General features: G+C 44.2%; 1 protein-coding gene across 3 annotated transcripts in view; it reads right to left on the reverse strand.

Annotated features, from left to right (window-relative positions):
- si:ch1073-396h14.1 (disintegrin and metalloproteinase domain-containing protein 10) overlaps positions 1-15,339 on the reverse strand; it is a 30,762-nt gene extending 15,423 nt beyond the window's left edge. For 2 of the 3 annotated variants that reach the window (XM_053430741.1, XM_053430738.1), the window contains exons 1-6: positions 15,101-15,339; positions 13,518-13,665; positions 13,200-13,318; positions 12,669-12,824; positions 7,109-7,194; positions 5,840-5,962 (exon numbers count right to left, since the gene is read on the reverse strand). In XM_053430741.1, the coding sequence (XP_053286716.1) occupies positions 5,840-5,962; positions 7,109-7,194; positions 12,669-12,824; positions 13,200-13,318; positions 13,518-13,665; positions 15,101-15,164 (696 nt within the window). In that variant the 5' untranslated portion in view covers positions 15,165-15,339. The remainder of the gene's footprint in view (positions 1-5,839; positions 5,963-7,108; positions 7,195-12,668; positions 12,825-13,199; positions 13,319-13,517; positions 13,666-15,100) is intronic. The other variant, XM_053430740.1, reaches the window with a different exon arrangement.
- Positions 15,340-16,605: the final 1,266 nt, after the last annotated feature.

A 16,605-nucleotide genomic window follows, 5' to 3' on the forward strand; every position in this document is an offset into this window, starting at 1 on the left:
TGGACATTACCATAGATGTAAATATTGACACCTTAGATGCACGAGACACTGAAACCAGGTCAGCTGTGATTGACGCAAGCATTCTCTTTACAATCTAAGATCACATCCCAGCATCACTTACATGAGATTTTCCCGCCCGCTGTAACCACAGACTGGCTCTGAACCAGGGACAACAACAGGGGTGAGTGTTTAAGATGGAAAGAATCTGAGGAGGGGCGGAGGAGGTGACGAGAGGACGGACAGCAAGAGAAAAGCTGGAGAGAAAATAACAGCGTGGTGGCGGAGAAGAGTTAAGGACAAACTGACAGACCTTCCTTTGACCACTGAGAAATTTAATTAAAAAGAAGCACAGATGCAGAGCAGACTCCAGGACAGGAAAAACACAAAGTAAAAGTATAACTCGTCCCAACTTGACCCCGGCCCAGCTGCTGGGAGCATGAACGTGAATCAATTTGATGACATTCAACATCTGTAAGCTCAGAACCTCGTAGCTAATATGGAATGCAAAACAAATACTGTGTATTGGTTTTAATTTAGAGCCAATTAAAAGTAAATTATATTATTGTGGCTCCTCTGGATTTCAGTACCTGGCTAAACTCAGGATTTGAAGAGCTTCTCATGTGACCTCTGACCCCAATTACAAAAGCTTTGTTGAGACAGAGAAACTTGAACACAGACAGACACTTGTTGCGTGTGACACTGAGACAACGCACACAGGCCAGCAGACAGGCAGATTTTAACACAGTGGGCTCTTACACCAGACGTTTATAGTTTCAAACTGACGCAGTTGACAGCTTACTGGTCTTGCCCACGTTGTTTTTAAAGAAAACACATTTGCGCCCTTTGGTGTGTTTTTAAAGGTTTTATAAGAATCGGTGGTCCATTGCATTGTAGGCACATTAAGCTTCTATTAGGCTAGGAAAAAAGAAAAAAAAACTTCTTTAAAGGGACAGTTCACTGTGCCGATGGAAGGGTGGGTGAAGTGTTTGAGTCCACAGAACACTTTTGGAGTTTCAGGGGTACATCCAAACAACACTGTTTACCCCTGAAACTCCTAAAGTGTTCAATGGCCTCAAAGACTTCACCCACCCCTCCATTGGCATCGTGGTGAGTAGATAATGAGTGAATTTTAGTGTTTGGGTGAACTTTTCCTTTAAAGACAGTGGCTCACTCATATTGTATGGGGAAATTATCAAGGCAGTAATATCCACCTACACATGGACACAGATAATTATAAAAATTACACACAAAGATCTGACCAAATGTTTGTTCTCTCTTGCTAACCTGGCTACCTCTTCTAAGAACAATTCGCTAAAATTATTCCAAATCAAAGTAGAATAAAAACAAAATTCAATAGTAGATTAATTCTAGCTGTATAAGAAAATTCTTCTGAAAGTTAAACTGGTAGATTTTACCACATGGATCAACTCCTGCTCTGTGAAGCTGAGAGAATCCGTCAGTAAGTCAACAAAGTCAAAGGTCAAGAGCATGGGACTAAGGGTTGAAAGCGTTTGACATTTTAAATGTAATGAGCCACCTCAAAGTGTATTAAATAGCAGAGGGAGGTCACTCTATCTTCAGAAGAGATGGTGTTTTAGCAATTTTGCTCAAAACCTTTCCCGTGTGTCCCGGAGTCGATCATCTCTGCTCCTGCTTAACCTCAGAGTGAAATTCTAATGTCTGTTGCTTCATACTGGAGCTGTTGGGTGCAGCTGAGGGGGGGGGGGGGGGGGGGGGGCAGGACCAGCTACCAGCTCCGTGCCAGGCCTCTACATCTGGCACGAAGCCTTCGGCCAAATGTTGGCACTCCATGTCCCTGAAGACAGAGAAAGTTCTCAACGTCGTCTCTACTCCCCGTGTGAGGTATACCATGACAGCTGTGAGCATCTGAGCAGGATCATGGCACTGAGCCCTTAACTTCACCGTGCAGCAGCAACAGACCCATCTTATATATATAATTACATAGACTGTATTTCAATTTCTAATAATGATATAAAATACCTCTCCTGGAACCGTCACCTTATCGTGGTGGAGAGGTTTGCGTGTCCCTGTGAACCTGAGGGCTGTGTTGTCTGGAGCCTTGTGCTACTGGTAGGGTTTCTCATGGCAGAGTGGTCTCAGGTGAGGGGCCAGACTAAGAATGGTTCAAAAACCCTCAATGAATATCGACGGAAGAGGAGATGTGACCCGGCCCGGAGGAAGCCCGGGGCCCCCGTCTGGAGCTAGGCCCAGACGGAGGGCTCGATGGCGAGCGCCTGGTGGCCGGGTTTGCCACGGAGCCCGGTCGGGCACAGCCCGAACAAACTACGTGGCACCCCCCCTCTCTTCATCTCATGGGCCCACCACCTGTGGGAAGACCCGTTGGGGTCGGGTGCGCAGCCACATGGGTGGCAGCGAAGGTCAGGGGTCTCGACGGACCAGACCCGGGCGGCAGAAGCTGGCTCTGGGGACGTGGAATGTCACCTCGCTGTGGGGAAAGGAACCGGAGCTTGTGAGGGAGGTGGAGCGCTACCAGTTAGATCTGGTGGGGCTTACCTCCACGCACAGTCTCGGCTCTGGTACCGTACTCCTGGATAAGGGTTGGACTCTATTCTTCTCCGGAGTTGCCAAGGGCGTGAGGCGCCGGGCGGGTGTGGGGATACTCATAAATCCCCGGCTGAGCGCCGCGGTGTTGGAGTTTACCCCGGTAGACGAGAGGGTCGCCTCCCTGCGCCTAAGGGTTGTAGGGGGGAAAACTCTGACTGTTGTTTGTGCGTATGCACCAAACAGCAGCTCAGAGTACTCGGCCTTCTTAGAGACCCTGAATGGAGTCCTGCATGGGGCTCCAGTAGGGGACTCCGTAGTTCTGCTGGGTGACTTCAACGCCCACGTGGGCAACGATGGAGATACCTGGAGAGGCGTGGTGGGGAGGAACGGCCTCCCTGATCTGAACCCGAGCGGTCGTTTGTTATTGGACTTCTGTGCTAGTCATGGATTATCCATAACAAACACCATGTTCGAACATAAGGATGCTCATAAGTGTACCTGGTACCAGAGTACTCTAGGCCGAAGATCAATGATCGATTTTGTGATCGTGTCATCTGATCTGAGGCCACATGTTTTGGACACTCGGGTAAAGAGAGGGGCGGAACTGTCAACCGACCACCATCTGGTTGTGAGTTGGATCAGGGAATGGGGGAAATTTCCGGATAGACCTGGTAAGCCCAAACGAGTAGTGCGGGTGAACTGGGAACGTCTGGAGGAGGCCCCCGTCCTAGGTATCTTCAACTCACATCTCCGGCGGAGTTTTTCTGGCATTCCTGTGGAGGTTGGGGACATTGAGCCGGAGTGGGCGGTGTTCAAAGCCTCCATTGCTGAAGCTGCGGCGGCTAGCTGTGGCCTCAGGGTCTTAGGTTCCTCAAGGGGCGGTAACCCTCGGACACCGTGGTGGACACCGGTGGTCAGGGAAGCCGTCCGATTGAAGAAGGAGGCCTTCCGGGATATGATATCCTGGAGGACTCCTGACTCGGTTGCAGGGTACCGACAGGCCCGAAGGGCTGCAGCTGCTGCCGTGTCGGAGGCTAAGCAGCGGGTGTGGGAGAAGTTCGGAGAGGTCATGGAGAAGGACTTTCGGTCGGCACCAAAGTGTTTCTGGAAGACTATCCGGCACCTCAGGAGGGGGAAACGGGGAACCATCCAAGCTGTGTACAGTAAGGATGGGACTCTGTTGACCTCAACTGAGGAGGTCGTCGGACGTTGGAAGGAACACTTTGAGGAACTCCTGAATCCGAATAACACGCCCTCTATGTTGGAGGCAGAGCTCGAGGTTGATGGTGTTTCGTCGTCAATTTCCCTGGTGGAGGTCACTGAGGTAGTCAAACATCTCCGCAGTGGCAAAGCCCCAGGGATTGATGAGATCCAGCCAGAAATGCTAAAGGCTCTGGGTGTTGAGGGGCTGTCATGGTTGACACGCCTATTCAACATCGCGTGGGAGTCGGGTACAGTGCCAAAGGAGTGGCAAACCGGGGTGGTGGTTCCCCTGTTCAAAAAGGGGGACCAGAGAGTGTGTACCAATTATCGGGGTATCACACTTCTCAGCCTCCCTGGTAAAGTCTACTCCAAGGTGCTGGAAAGGAGGGTTCGGCCGATCGTCGAACCTCAGATTGAAGAGGAACAATGCGGTTTTCGCCCCGGACGTGGAACTACGGACCAGCTCTTCACTCTCGCAAGGATCCTGGAGGGGGCCTGGGAGTATGCCCATCCGGTCCACTTGTGTTTTGTGGATCTGGAGAAGGCGTATGACCGGGTCCCCCGGGAGAAACTGTGGGAGGTGCTGCAGGAGTATGGGGTAAGGGGGTCTCTCCTCAGGGCCATCCAATCTCTGTACTCCCAAAGCGAGAGCTGTGTTCGGGTCCTCGGCAGCCAGTCAGTTTCGTTCTCAGTGGGTGCTGGTCTCCGCCAGGGCTGCGCCTTGTCACCAATCCTGTTTGTGATATACATGGACAGGATATCGAGGCGTAGTCGTGGTGGGGAGGGGTTGCAGTTCGGTGGTCTGAGGATCTCGTCACTGCTTTTTGCGGATGATGTGGTCCTCATTGGATCATCGGCTTGTGACCTTCAGCACTCAACTGGACTCACTCAGTTTTCTCAGAAGGGTGGCTGGCGTCTCCCTTAGGGATAGGGTGAGAAGCTCAGTCATCCGTGAGGGACTCGGATTAGAGCCGCTGCTCCTTTACTTAGAAAGGAGTCAGCTGAGGTGGTTCGGGCATCTGGTAAGGATGCCCACTGGGCGCCTCCCTTGGGAGGTGTTTCAGGCACGTCCAGTGGGGAGGAGACCTCGGGGAAGACCCAGGACTAGGTGGAGAGATTATATCTCAACACTGGCCTGGGAACGCCTCGGGATCCCCCCGTCAGAGCTGGTCAATGTGGCCCGGGAAAGGGAAGTCTGGGGCCCCCTGCTTGAGCTGCTCCCCCCGCGACCCGACCCCGGATAAGCGGATGACGATGAGATGAGATGAGATGAGATATAAAATTCCTCCTTTAAATCAAAGCTTAAAATGCACAGTCCCTGATTTTACCAGCTTTTTGTATTGTGATTGTTGGTCATGCTTCAATTTCTGTTTAGTTTTTGTTCTTTTAGAACTTTGTTTTCCTATGTATGTTTTTTTTCATGCATTTTCACATGTTTACATTTTTTATGTGAAGTGCTTTGTCACTTTGTTATGTTGAAGTGCTATTTACATAACCAAAAATGAACATAGAAATACTGGAATTTTTCACCTGTGATCCCAGATTCACTGTGAGTTTACAGAATACTGAAATGGATCAGTTCAAATAAATAAAAAGAAATTTAAAACCAAAAAGATTTAAATTCGGTCTTCAAGACAGAAGACAGAACTCTGATCTAGTGTTGACTAGCAGCTGACACACTTTTAAATGTATTCGATTTTTTTTGTGAACACACATTAAGGTAAATTTAACGCTGTCACTTGTTTGATTGAGATAAGATTTAAGGACAAAGAATTACGTCAAGCGACCTTTGATAGTGGCAGCATGTACCCTGAATACAGGACACTATATTCAGACACAGGTTTGTAAACAAAGCATGTGTTGCTCAACCAGCTGCTGAGGAAATCCTGTTGTGTTCCGAGGCTCCTGCTGGATTTTCCATTACACTATGCTCTGGTGTGCCCTGTTTTCTAAAGGCCTGGACTTCGGGCAGCTCAGGTATCAGCAGCGTCTAAATACACCAGTCCCACTCCACAGGTGTGAGGGATTAGGATTTATGTGGTTTTGGTTCATATGAAGTATTGCATCTTTTCAAAGTGATCGATGATGTTTATTGATTTGAACTTATCACCTGAGCCACGACAGCTTCCACAGACTTGAACTTCGTGTAGTAGAAGTGGTCGGCATGGAGGTGAAGCAGGCAGCTGGTCTTTGACTCATCCAATGTCCTCCTAGACCGTCTCGCTGGCGCCTCCTGTAGGAGAAAGTTACACGGACACATTGCAGTTGGTCAGATGGTAGGAAGGTTAACAGCAAAGCCTGCCATGTCCCCTAGACACATTTAAATGTCTCCTCAGATTTATGGTTTAATATGTTGCTGGTTTTCAGGTGAAGCTCATGAGTTCACATCATTTCAACACGTTAAACACCGAGTCTCCATGTCGGCACACTGCTGATACTAGTGTCCCAGCAGGAGAGCAGGCATGAAGTGACTTGGACTCTCCTGTGGGAACTACATCTGCTCAGACCATTTCATTATCACACAGTGGAAATGATCTCCACCAGCAGGCATGTTGTTCAGAAGGGACCCGCAGCAATGTCCCGACATCTACCACTGTGGACAATGGACACTGAGACCACCACCTCGTCGGTCGAACACATGGGACACCCAAGGGAGAGATACACTGAATGGACTTTACAGATGTTTATTCCATCATACCTGTTTTTGTCATTTCTTTATGAAGGAAGTATTCAGGTGTTCGTCACTGTAGGTTAGGTCCACGGAGAAGCAGCTCGTCTCTGTGCAATGTTCTTTGTCTAATTACCTCCGGCAAGGATGTTATGTTTTCATCTGCATTTGTTTGTTTGTCTGTTAGAATGCCGAATTACGCAATAAACAACTTAACAGAGCAACATGGAATTTGGTTAAAGGATTCGATTTGGGTCAAAGAAAAAACCCTACCCCTTACCTGGGGGACAGATCCAGGTTTATTTCACTTTAACATTGCGAGATAAGGTGTTTGCAAAGCTTTCATTGATTTATCAGGTAGTAATCCATGAGTCTTGATGAGTCAGTCATGTTCAGAGGACTGATATCTATGAGTTAGTGGAATATGGGCTCTACTGAGTGCCACACAGTTGTCCTCATGGCCATGTTATTTGCCGTTGGGGATCAAGCAAGCTACACAAAAGTGACAGAGTGAAGGATTACCCTCATCTATAAGGTCACTTTTAACGGACTCGTCGGTGAAATCACCTGAGAGAGACATTTCCTGAGTTGGAGTGAATTGGCTGTAAATGTTATTGCAGACGAGGAACTTTTGAAGCCAAGGAAAGAAAACAAATGAAGGCCAGTGTGTTTGTGTGGGTCTTCACTGAGGTGATGTCTGGAGAGCCCTACCTCATCGGGTCTGAGGCTTCTGGCGAGGACGTTCAGACGATCTGCTCCACAGATTCCACCAGAGCCGGGTGTCGTGAGTGGCAGGACTGCAGAAAAACAAATAGACACCATGACCAACGTACACTCAAAGGATCAATTGACTCTTGTTTAGTCAAAAACAGATACAAAGATAAACAGTTAGACACAAACAAAACCAGGCAAACAGTGTTGTGGGTGGGTTTGTACCTGAACATGTTTGTTCTGTCAGGGGAATGTTTATTAAAGCCATGATGACTCATTGGATTGTGGACGTGCGTGTCCCCAATTCAAACATTGAATGAATAGTTGGAGGAAGATAAAACACTTGATTTGTTGGAGGAAACAGGATATTATGAAAGATCAGCTCACAAATAAACACACTTGTAACGTTGACCAGGGTCACATTTTGAATGGAATTTATCACTGTAAATGTGTGTGTGTGTGTGTGTGTGTGTGTGTGTGTGTGTGTGTGTGTGTGTGTGTGTGTAATTACTCTGACTATAAAGGTCCTGAGGGAAGCTCCTTTGTGCAAATAGAGTCATTATCAGACAGGAGAGTATTTGTGCAGTGGAGGTGCGGTACATCATGAAATTAATAAAAACTTGTGTGACTTTAATTGAAAAAGTTTGTGCTTTATTCTGACATTTTTTTCTAATATAAGTTTGTACATTGCTTTCGGACGTGCACTGAACTCCAGGTAATCTCCTGCGCGTCTGTGTGTCATCGGGCAAATGTTTGAGTAAGTTTCTCCACCAATTAGTCTCAGCTTTCACTGCCAGGGCCCAAGTAAAATGTCTTGAAAATGTTACTGCGAACCCGCTACATCAGGAACATTCACCACGAGAGAATGGATGTGTCGGACGTTTCTCACACACAACGGACATGAAACACACATATCCAATAGTCTCCAGGGCCAAAATGATCTTTCGATCTTTTGCCTGCAGTTTCCCAGACGAAGTTTTTCTTGCATTAGAAATGCCTATGGACTAGTGGCAGAAACTTTGACTATGGGCAGAAATGGTCTCTGGTTCGTCTCTGGTTTGACTCCACGGAGAAACAACAAAAAGACGAACCTGGATTGATCTGTCCAAAAATCCAAGAGGATTCTCCCTACTCTGTGTAGTGCCCCTGAGCAAGGCACCTTACTCCCCCAATATCTGCTCCCTGGGCGCCGTACCTGGCTGCTCACTGCTCTATGTGTCCTGCACCAGATGAGTTAAATGCAGAGGTAGGGAAATGTCCCTACAATTGCATGAGTGTGCCTGTGCATGTCTGTGCATGTGTTTGGGATAAATAAATGTATCTTAATCTATTTTACTCAACTGTTCAGAAACAATAAGTGCAGATATCATTTGGAATCAGCGCCTTAGTGACAAACACATCGAGTAGCTAACATGGGCAGAAGCACAGACACATTGTCAGACACTTGATAAATAGAGGACCCGCATGTAGAAATCATTGCAGGGGTCCATGGGGTCCATGGGGGAGGGGGGCTGTGGAAAATGTTGTGATGGCTTCTGGTTTGATTTCACTAAAACAATGTCATCGTCTGCGGTTTGCAATGCCCCTGGGATGTTTGTCTCGCTCAGACTGACGCAACAAGGATGGGATTGCAGTTATATTTGCATAAACTGGCTCATTGCGTTGTACTGGACAAGTCTGAAGGAGGCCAGAAGGACTTCATTGCAAAAGAGAGTGTGAGGGTTATGTTGAGAAGCTGTGGGGGGGGTGTATAAATAAATGTATCTAAGTTACATGTAAAGGACTGGACATTTTTCATAGCCATTATAAAAAAAGGCAACAATATGTTTCACTGGAGTCACGCACAAATCCTGTCCAATAGAAAAAAAGACAAACTTTCCCAGCTACGTAAATCAAGAAAAATTGCTTTAAATTCCACACGTACAGTAAAGTCACATGACATAATGATCACGTTCACATGTAGTTCACAGTAAAGAGAGAGTGACAGAATCAGGCAATGTTTATGTCAGTTAGCTGGTGACCCAAAATGACAACACCCGATTGGATCAGACCATACGACGACAACTCCTTCAGCCAATCACAGCCCTGCAAGTCGCTCTTTACATGGCACGAGTGGGAAGGGGCTGTGTGGGGGGGGGGTGGTTGGAGGCCTAAATGACGGGCGTCGACCCACTGATGGAATTATTTCCAGACCTTTCTGCAAGCCAATGTTTCGCTCTCTCTCTCTTTCTCTCAGTTTGCCAATGACACTAATCGCCCAAGTAGCAACAAGAGACGTTTATTTATCAATTTTTCTCCAGAGGAATGAGCAGAGAATAAGCCTGTAAGTGACTCTCTTGACGGGACAAACTGCTGCACGACCACAAGCCAAGAAAAGAAAAAGGATTTTCCCAGATGAAAAATTTGTGTCACATTCCCAAAGCTGGAAACGAGTTCAACCGTTGAGAGTAAGTTTGAAAATGTCTGCCAGAGCCTCAGGTCTCCTTCCAGCAGGGAGCTTTGAGTATGTGACAGTTATGAATGGGCTCCACAGCAACACAGAATAACAATCTCACCTCACACTTGCATATATGACACTCTCAATCCCACTCTTGTGCAAGTTTTACATTGTTATAGTTACGCAGTTTTGTTTCTTGGGGGCAGACACAACTCTGGCAGTACTTTGGCTTTTAGTATTTTCCAAGCAGTATGTCTCTTTGTCATAACACGAAACCGCAATGTTTGTCTTTCAGGTTTCTGTCAATAAATGCCTCAAGAATGTGTCTTTGGTCCCAGCACCTTTCTATGCTCACCAACGAACACCGTAGGACTATACAATACGGCATGGTCATAGCAAAAAGGAACATACTAACTTTATGGAAGAGTGGTGAGGCGCCTTCCTTTAAGGCCTGGCTTTCAGAAACTACCAGTCTGCTGCATATGGAAAGGATCCGACACAATGTCTCTCTCAGCTCTGCAGCCTTTGATAAGATTTGGCAACCTTTCTTTTTATATTTGTCAAGAATGACCCAACAGTGATAGTCATGCTCCACTCACATTCCTTTCTATCAACGTAACTTCATGTTTTTGACTTCTATATAATGACAGGTATGTTCTGTAGATAATTGTATGTACTGTTTCAGAGCAGGTCCCCTTTATTTATTTATTTTTAATTTATTTATTTATTTATTTTTCTCTGTCTCTCTCTCTCTTTGTACTCTCTGTTGTTTTTTTTGTTTTTTTTGCTGTCTGTACAATATGTGTTTGTCCATGAACACTTGTTCAATGTGTCTTTTTTCTGTCACAATATGCTTATTGCCTGTTTTATATATTGAAAATTTATAAATAAAATATTGAAAAAAAAAAGAATGTGTCTTTGGTCAGAGCAAGTGAGTTCCTCAAGCCACTCGGAGCTTGGCCCAGGTGCCAAGTGCCCTCAAGTGACCTATTGGTGAGATCAAAAATGCCAGATAACCCTAAGCATGGAAACGAAACTCGGTTCAGTATAGATATCTTCCTCCCACTTCCTCTGTATAATGGTCTTTGCTTACCACTGCTGATGGAATCTCTGATCAACCCAACAACAACATGATTCAGAAGCTTGTGGGATGTTTTCTATCTCATGTGTCCAGACCTCCTCAATCAACCTGAATCCTCCCCATATACGCGATTTATGAGCCTCCATCAGGGTTAATGTGCTTTTCCGGGTACATTCCCAGATTATTGCATGCAGGAACTGTAACAGCTGTGTCTTTTTCGCACTAATGCCAAGAACTGATAAGCTGAAGACATTACTGCAACATCTCAAGGCCAGGGTTCACCCGAGACATTTCTCAAATTTCCTCCTGCTGGTATAATGTCATTCGGCCTCAAATAACATGAGGAAATAGATGTTTGAAAACGAGGAATATATATGTGTGAAATCTTAATGAAACCTGAACATTGAATGTTCAACTCATGAGGAAGATTAAACCGGATCCCACCCAAGTTCACTGACGGTTAATTCACTCAAAGTGAGAGGAAGTAATTAACACGCCGGTAGTTAAACATGAACATGAAGTCTGCTGATTTTTAGTTTACATTAACTTCGAGGAAATGTGAAGTTAATACTTAACCTTTTATAGACGTTGGAAGGAGGATAATCACATGAAGTTGGGTTTGATTTAGGTCTCTCTCTCTCTCTCTCTCTCTCTCTCTCTCTCTCTCTCTCTCTCTCTCTCTCTCTCTCTCTCTCTGTCTCTCTCTCTTTCTATCTCTATCTCTCTCTCTCTCTCACACACATGCAAACAAGGCACTTAACAATCATAACTATGTTTCACTTGTTTTAACTGAAATAGAATAGTATAGTACACTTTGATTATCATTAAATCAACAAAATCACACTTTATTTATATTCTTAATATGATTTGAATGTCTTTTACTTGAACCTGAACATTCTATTCAGATGTTCTATGAAGCATATATTATAAATAATGCGCAGGAGTTCAGTTTTGTTGCCATGTGGGACAGAGGTGAAACCTCTTGACTTCGTCTGTCCCGGGGGAATGAAGGTCCTTTACTTAACTTTAAGGAAGTGAAAATACACACAGGAGTGGAAGCATTACTTCAGCCCTCCATGTCCAAATTTACCACTTTGTATTGAGGCATTGATTGTTAATGGAAATTTAATCTGTCTGATCTTTCACAGTTTCCTGCAGATACGCTTGCCTGTGAATGAAAGAACAGGATGTTGTCAGTCGCAGCGCTATGTAATTTAAACTTTGCTACGCTTCTGAAAGGGGTTGAATAAATGGCGGGGGGCACAGGGAGGAAGGGAGGAAGGCAGTCACAGTGTCTGTGTGAACCTAATGACAAACACAGGGGGGATTTGGATGGGCGTTTTTGGCACAATCTGTACAATGTTTCCATGAAAAAGATATCTCGGAAATATTGTAATTCTCATGCAAATGTGCCCACGCAGCCGCCTCCTACTGAACCTCCTTCTCCTCCTCCTGTTTCGTCTTCCTCTTTTTTTAGCTGACTACTTCTCCTCCTCCTCCCCTCGCAAAAGTCACCCTATCCTCAGTTTATCTTTTCTTTGGCTAGTGCCCACGGTGAATCTTGACCAACACCCTGTCAGAGCTCTAAATAGGCTCTGTGAAATCATAACTACACTCTTACTACTTGTTAAGGGTGAGGCCAGTTCCTTTAACCTGGTAACCTTTGTATCTGCTGGAGCCGCAGCTGCAGAAGTCGTGTGAGAGAGTGGATCAATGAGGATGAGATATATATTGAAGTTGTAGTTCCTGCGAAAGCATCAAGAGGGCTGCGAATCAAAATGTGGGGGGAGATCTACTGTAGCGTGGAATTCCTTCTTGGGCTCTAGCCATCAGCATCGAACAGCCAGGAAAAGCAGTTGGGTTATGGGTTGTCATTTGGAGAATTTCAGCCAGAACAGATCAAGAGTTTCTTTTTTTTAATTCTGAATGCTGGTGAGCAGTTAAAAGTTATAAAGGAGCCAAAAGAAGCATGGAAATGTTTGCTGAGGGCAACATGTTGAAGCAAACATTCCCCTGCAGTGGAAAAATGAACGTGGTCTTACCCATGTCATCCTCATGGTAGATTATGGAGTGATGATCTGTTTGGTTGCTGGTGTATCTGTGGACAGGCTCTATGTGATAAGTCCCGTTGTCTGTGTGGATGGCTCCCTCAAATTGACCCTGTAACACAGAGCCATGGCAGACTGAGCCATGTTCCCCTGCAAGACCAGGTCGAGAGAGACAACAGGTCAGACAGACAGCAGGTCGGAAATGAGCAGGCAGAAGAGATTAGTGAGATGGACAGTTACTAGGTACGATACTAAGAGAATTGTAGAGATTGTAGTCAGGGCTGAAACATCAAAGAGATACAAGAGGTGACACATGAGGCAAAACAAGGAAAAAAGTTAAGTGACCCTAATTTAATCCAATCAGCTCAGATTTCAATAATGAGTAATATCTTAAATAGGAGTTCATCCAGATGTTGGATCTGAACCAATCTGGTTATAAATTACTTTTATGTTATCTGGTTAAACACTTTAATTCCTGTGAAATCAATCCAATTGAATTAAATAAAGCTCATCTGTTGCACCAACCTTCCAGTTCTCCTGAGTATAAGTGGGAGAGGTCAGCAGATGTGTAACCAGTTTCGCTGACGACCATGAAATTCCTGGAAAAGGCTGCTGCACTTCGTTTCAAACGCAGACGGAATGTTCTGAGAGGAAAACAAAGACACAAACAGCTGTGGTCAAAGCTTTGTTCTGTGGTGAAAGGTATGCAGACCAGTCAACAGCAGCTCAATGGACCAATCACAGACTAATCATCGACATCTGTTATTGGGTTATAAACAGAGCATCGCCGTTTGTTTATCAATGAAATATTCATCCAGTTCCGTGAGACAAATATGAAGCTACCTGTGAAAAGCAGTCAAATCCAGCTGCAGTGTGTATTCCTGAGGTTGTGTGTCTCTCCTGCTTCTCAAGTGCATCCTGTGAAGATCCTCTCTGTCATATGACAACCCCTCATAATGCTTTATATATGGACTGATGTCACTCCCAGCACCTGAGAAAAAGAAGAAACACCAGTTGTATTTTTTTATACAGTTGTTTTTACTTCTCTAAAGATTTGCAGCAGCTCCTCAAATCACCAAATCAGTCTTTACGCAGATGACATACTTCTGTTCTTTGAAGATCCTGACTCGCCATTACAAACATTTCCCTTATCAATAGCCTCTTCACTTGATATTATTGATTATTTATTTTCATGACAAAATGTGTCAGTAGCTGTGGGTTTGAAATATGTTTTTGTGTCTTTCTCCTTTGAGCCATCCGTGGTAACTCATCGTGTACTCTGATGAAAAATAGATATAGCATGTTGGGGTTGGAGGTAAACACCCAATTAACACACATGCTTATTAATTCTCCCTTTACTTCCTCTAATTCCCCATATTAACACCAAACAAGCTGTTGTTTACTATTCAAGCCTTTAAAATACACAAAGACAATCAAACAATGGTCATTCTTTTATATTTTTGCCAATTACGAGCTTATTTTTTCATTCAGTATCAAGTATTATACAACACATGTTTCGGGGGAACCAACCCAATATTTGTGGTACAGTGTCAAGTCACTATCATGCAATACCTTTGTGTTAGGATACCATATTTCACATCCCAGGGGGCGAACTTTTTTAATGTGAAAAAGGAGCAACGTTTGCTGCAAATAGATATTTTACTAAGTTAGTTAGAGCCCAGTGAATTCTTGATTAAGACACTGAAGGGCACACTCAGAAATCTGAGACTCCTGTGATAGGTAGGTAGATAAGAAGAAAGGTAGTTATGTAGGTACGCCAGGTCAAGTCATTCATCCCCGCGGGCAAATTCAGATATCCAGTATCTGATGATACAGGTCACTATCATAATATTTAATATTGTAAATTTGAAAACTTATAGGTTTAGGGTTATATTTTCCTTTTCTTTTGTTTCTTTATGTAGCATAATGGATTTCAACCAACTCCTGTAAAGAACTGTTCAGATTTGCAGTCACCTGAGTAATCTTTGTGAGAACTTTCATTGCAGAGTGTTGACTGTGAAAGTGCTGACTAATGCATAAAACATGCACCCTCTCGTACAAGGTGTTTTTACTTACACACCGTTGCCCCGCCTGAGATAATCACATGTTCTTAAACCTTTAAAAACAGGTAGACCCCACTCAGTGCAACTGAGTGAGCAAACCTCAGTCTACAACAGTCCTAATGGCGGGTTTGGCTCAAGGGCTCGAGTTGAGCTGAGAGGACAAGACAAGACATGTCCCCAGAGGAGGCCAGTCCACCACAGCTGTGGTATACTGCATATTCACACTCCTTGACTTAACATGACCCACACAGTGACACCTAAACACACATACACAGCTACACAGCCACAACAACCCAGACTCTTTCAGGGTACGGAGTGAGGAGTTAGACACACACACATCTGCACATTCCACCACCAGGCTACTTGTAATCCACTCACGGCAATCAAGCACAAGCAACAGCAGCCAGTAGTGTTGAACCCCCATCATCTCCTCATTGGTGGGTTGCTTTCCTCCTCTCGACACTTTCCTCTCCCTTCTTCATCCCTTTGTTCTTTACCTCACTCTTCATCAGCCTCGTACCTGCAGTCACACACTGGAATGTGACTGACTGGGAAGCTCAAGCCAGAACCCGGAGTGGAGCTATGAACACTGACACAGTGAAGAGGCATATTCAGACTTGTTTTGCTTGCAGGTTATGATGAGTTAAAGGAGGGGTTTGAATGTTGAGAGTTGTGGGAAGATAACTGAATTAAATGATATTGTGATGAAGATAAAAATGATAGGGTAATAAGGTGTTATTAGCTCTGCTGCTACTGTGAATATAGGAATCTAATTTATAGTGTTGAACCTCCATTTGCATGTTGCACAAAAGTAGAATATGGCAGACTATTCAATTCAATTCATTTCAATTTCAATTTAACTTTATTGCAGACACAAAGGTCCATATCTATATAAAAAAAAAAAAAAAAAAAAAAAAAAACATGTAAATACAACCATAGCAGCCCACCAATCCAAAATAATATGATCACTGTAATACAGGCTTTTGTTCCAGTGCTTCCAGAAACAAGAGGAATAACTTGTGTCACTCTCTCGAGGCTCAGTTAAAGTCGTCATGATGACATTTGTTGAATCAGTTAGTCAACACATAAATATTTACATTAAATTCATTAAAAATATTTATGTCTTCATGCGAACGGGTCACAATGATGATGGAAACCGATGTTTAGCATGACCCAAACTCAGTTAAGAATGTTAGCAACTAACTAACTGTGGCTGATCAATTTCTATCCATCAACTGATTAATTATCTCTATCAATATAGACATAAACAAAAGTATAGATGAATAAAAGACTCATATATTGTGGGTTAAGTGAAATTTTGGCCACTAATGGAGAACTAAAATCGTAATGATGGATAATCTGGATACCATAAAAAAACCAAAGGCCAAAGGCTATATTAAAATTATTCCATTATCCTTACTGTCCCTACCAAAGTAACCAGGCGGATACAGTAAGCACATCTTCTGAGTCAAAGTGCTACAAGAGCCAACAAAGAAAATTGTATTCGGACGTCATAGATAATGATAAATGTCAAACTGTGAACTTTCTGAGTCCTGACATATGAACAGGCCTCCTACACGTCTTATTATAGATCCTTGTGTGGTGGAGAAAGTCTGAAACGGTCTCAAACATGGGAAGGAAGCGATGTGTGTCACTGGGTCAGAGGTGTTTCTAAACAAAGTGGGACAGTTTTAGGTCATTTTGAGGAACAATTACGTGTGAAGAGGAAATGTGACTTTACTGTATGTGACACAGAAATGAGTTGAATCAAAACAAAGGTTAATAGCCACTTTAAAAATAGACAGTTCTGTAAGGCTAAAAAAACTGAAAGTTTGAGTTTGCTAAATAGGAAATGATACACAACATAT

The sequence above is a fragment of the Pleuronectes platessa genome, chromosome 9 (assembly GCF_947347685.1).
Source record: "Pleuronectes platessa chromosome 9, fPlePla1.1, whole genome shotgun sequence".
Taxonomy (NCBI): Eukaryota; Metazoa; Chordata; class Actinopteri; order Pleuronectiformes; family Pleuronectidae; genus Pleuronectes; species Pleuronectes platessa.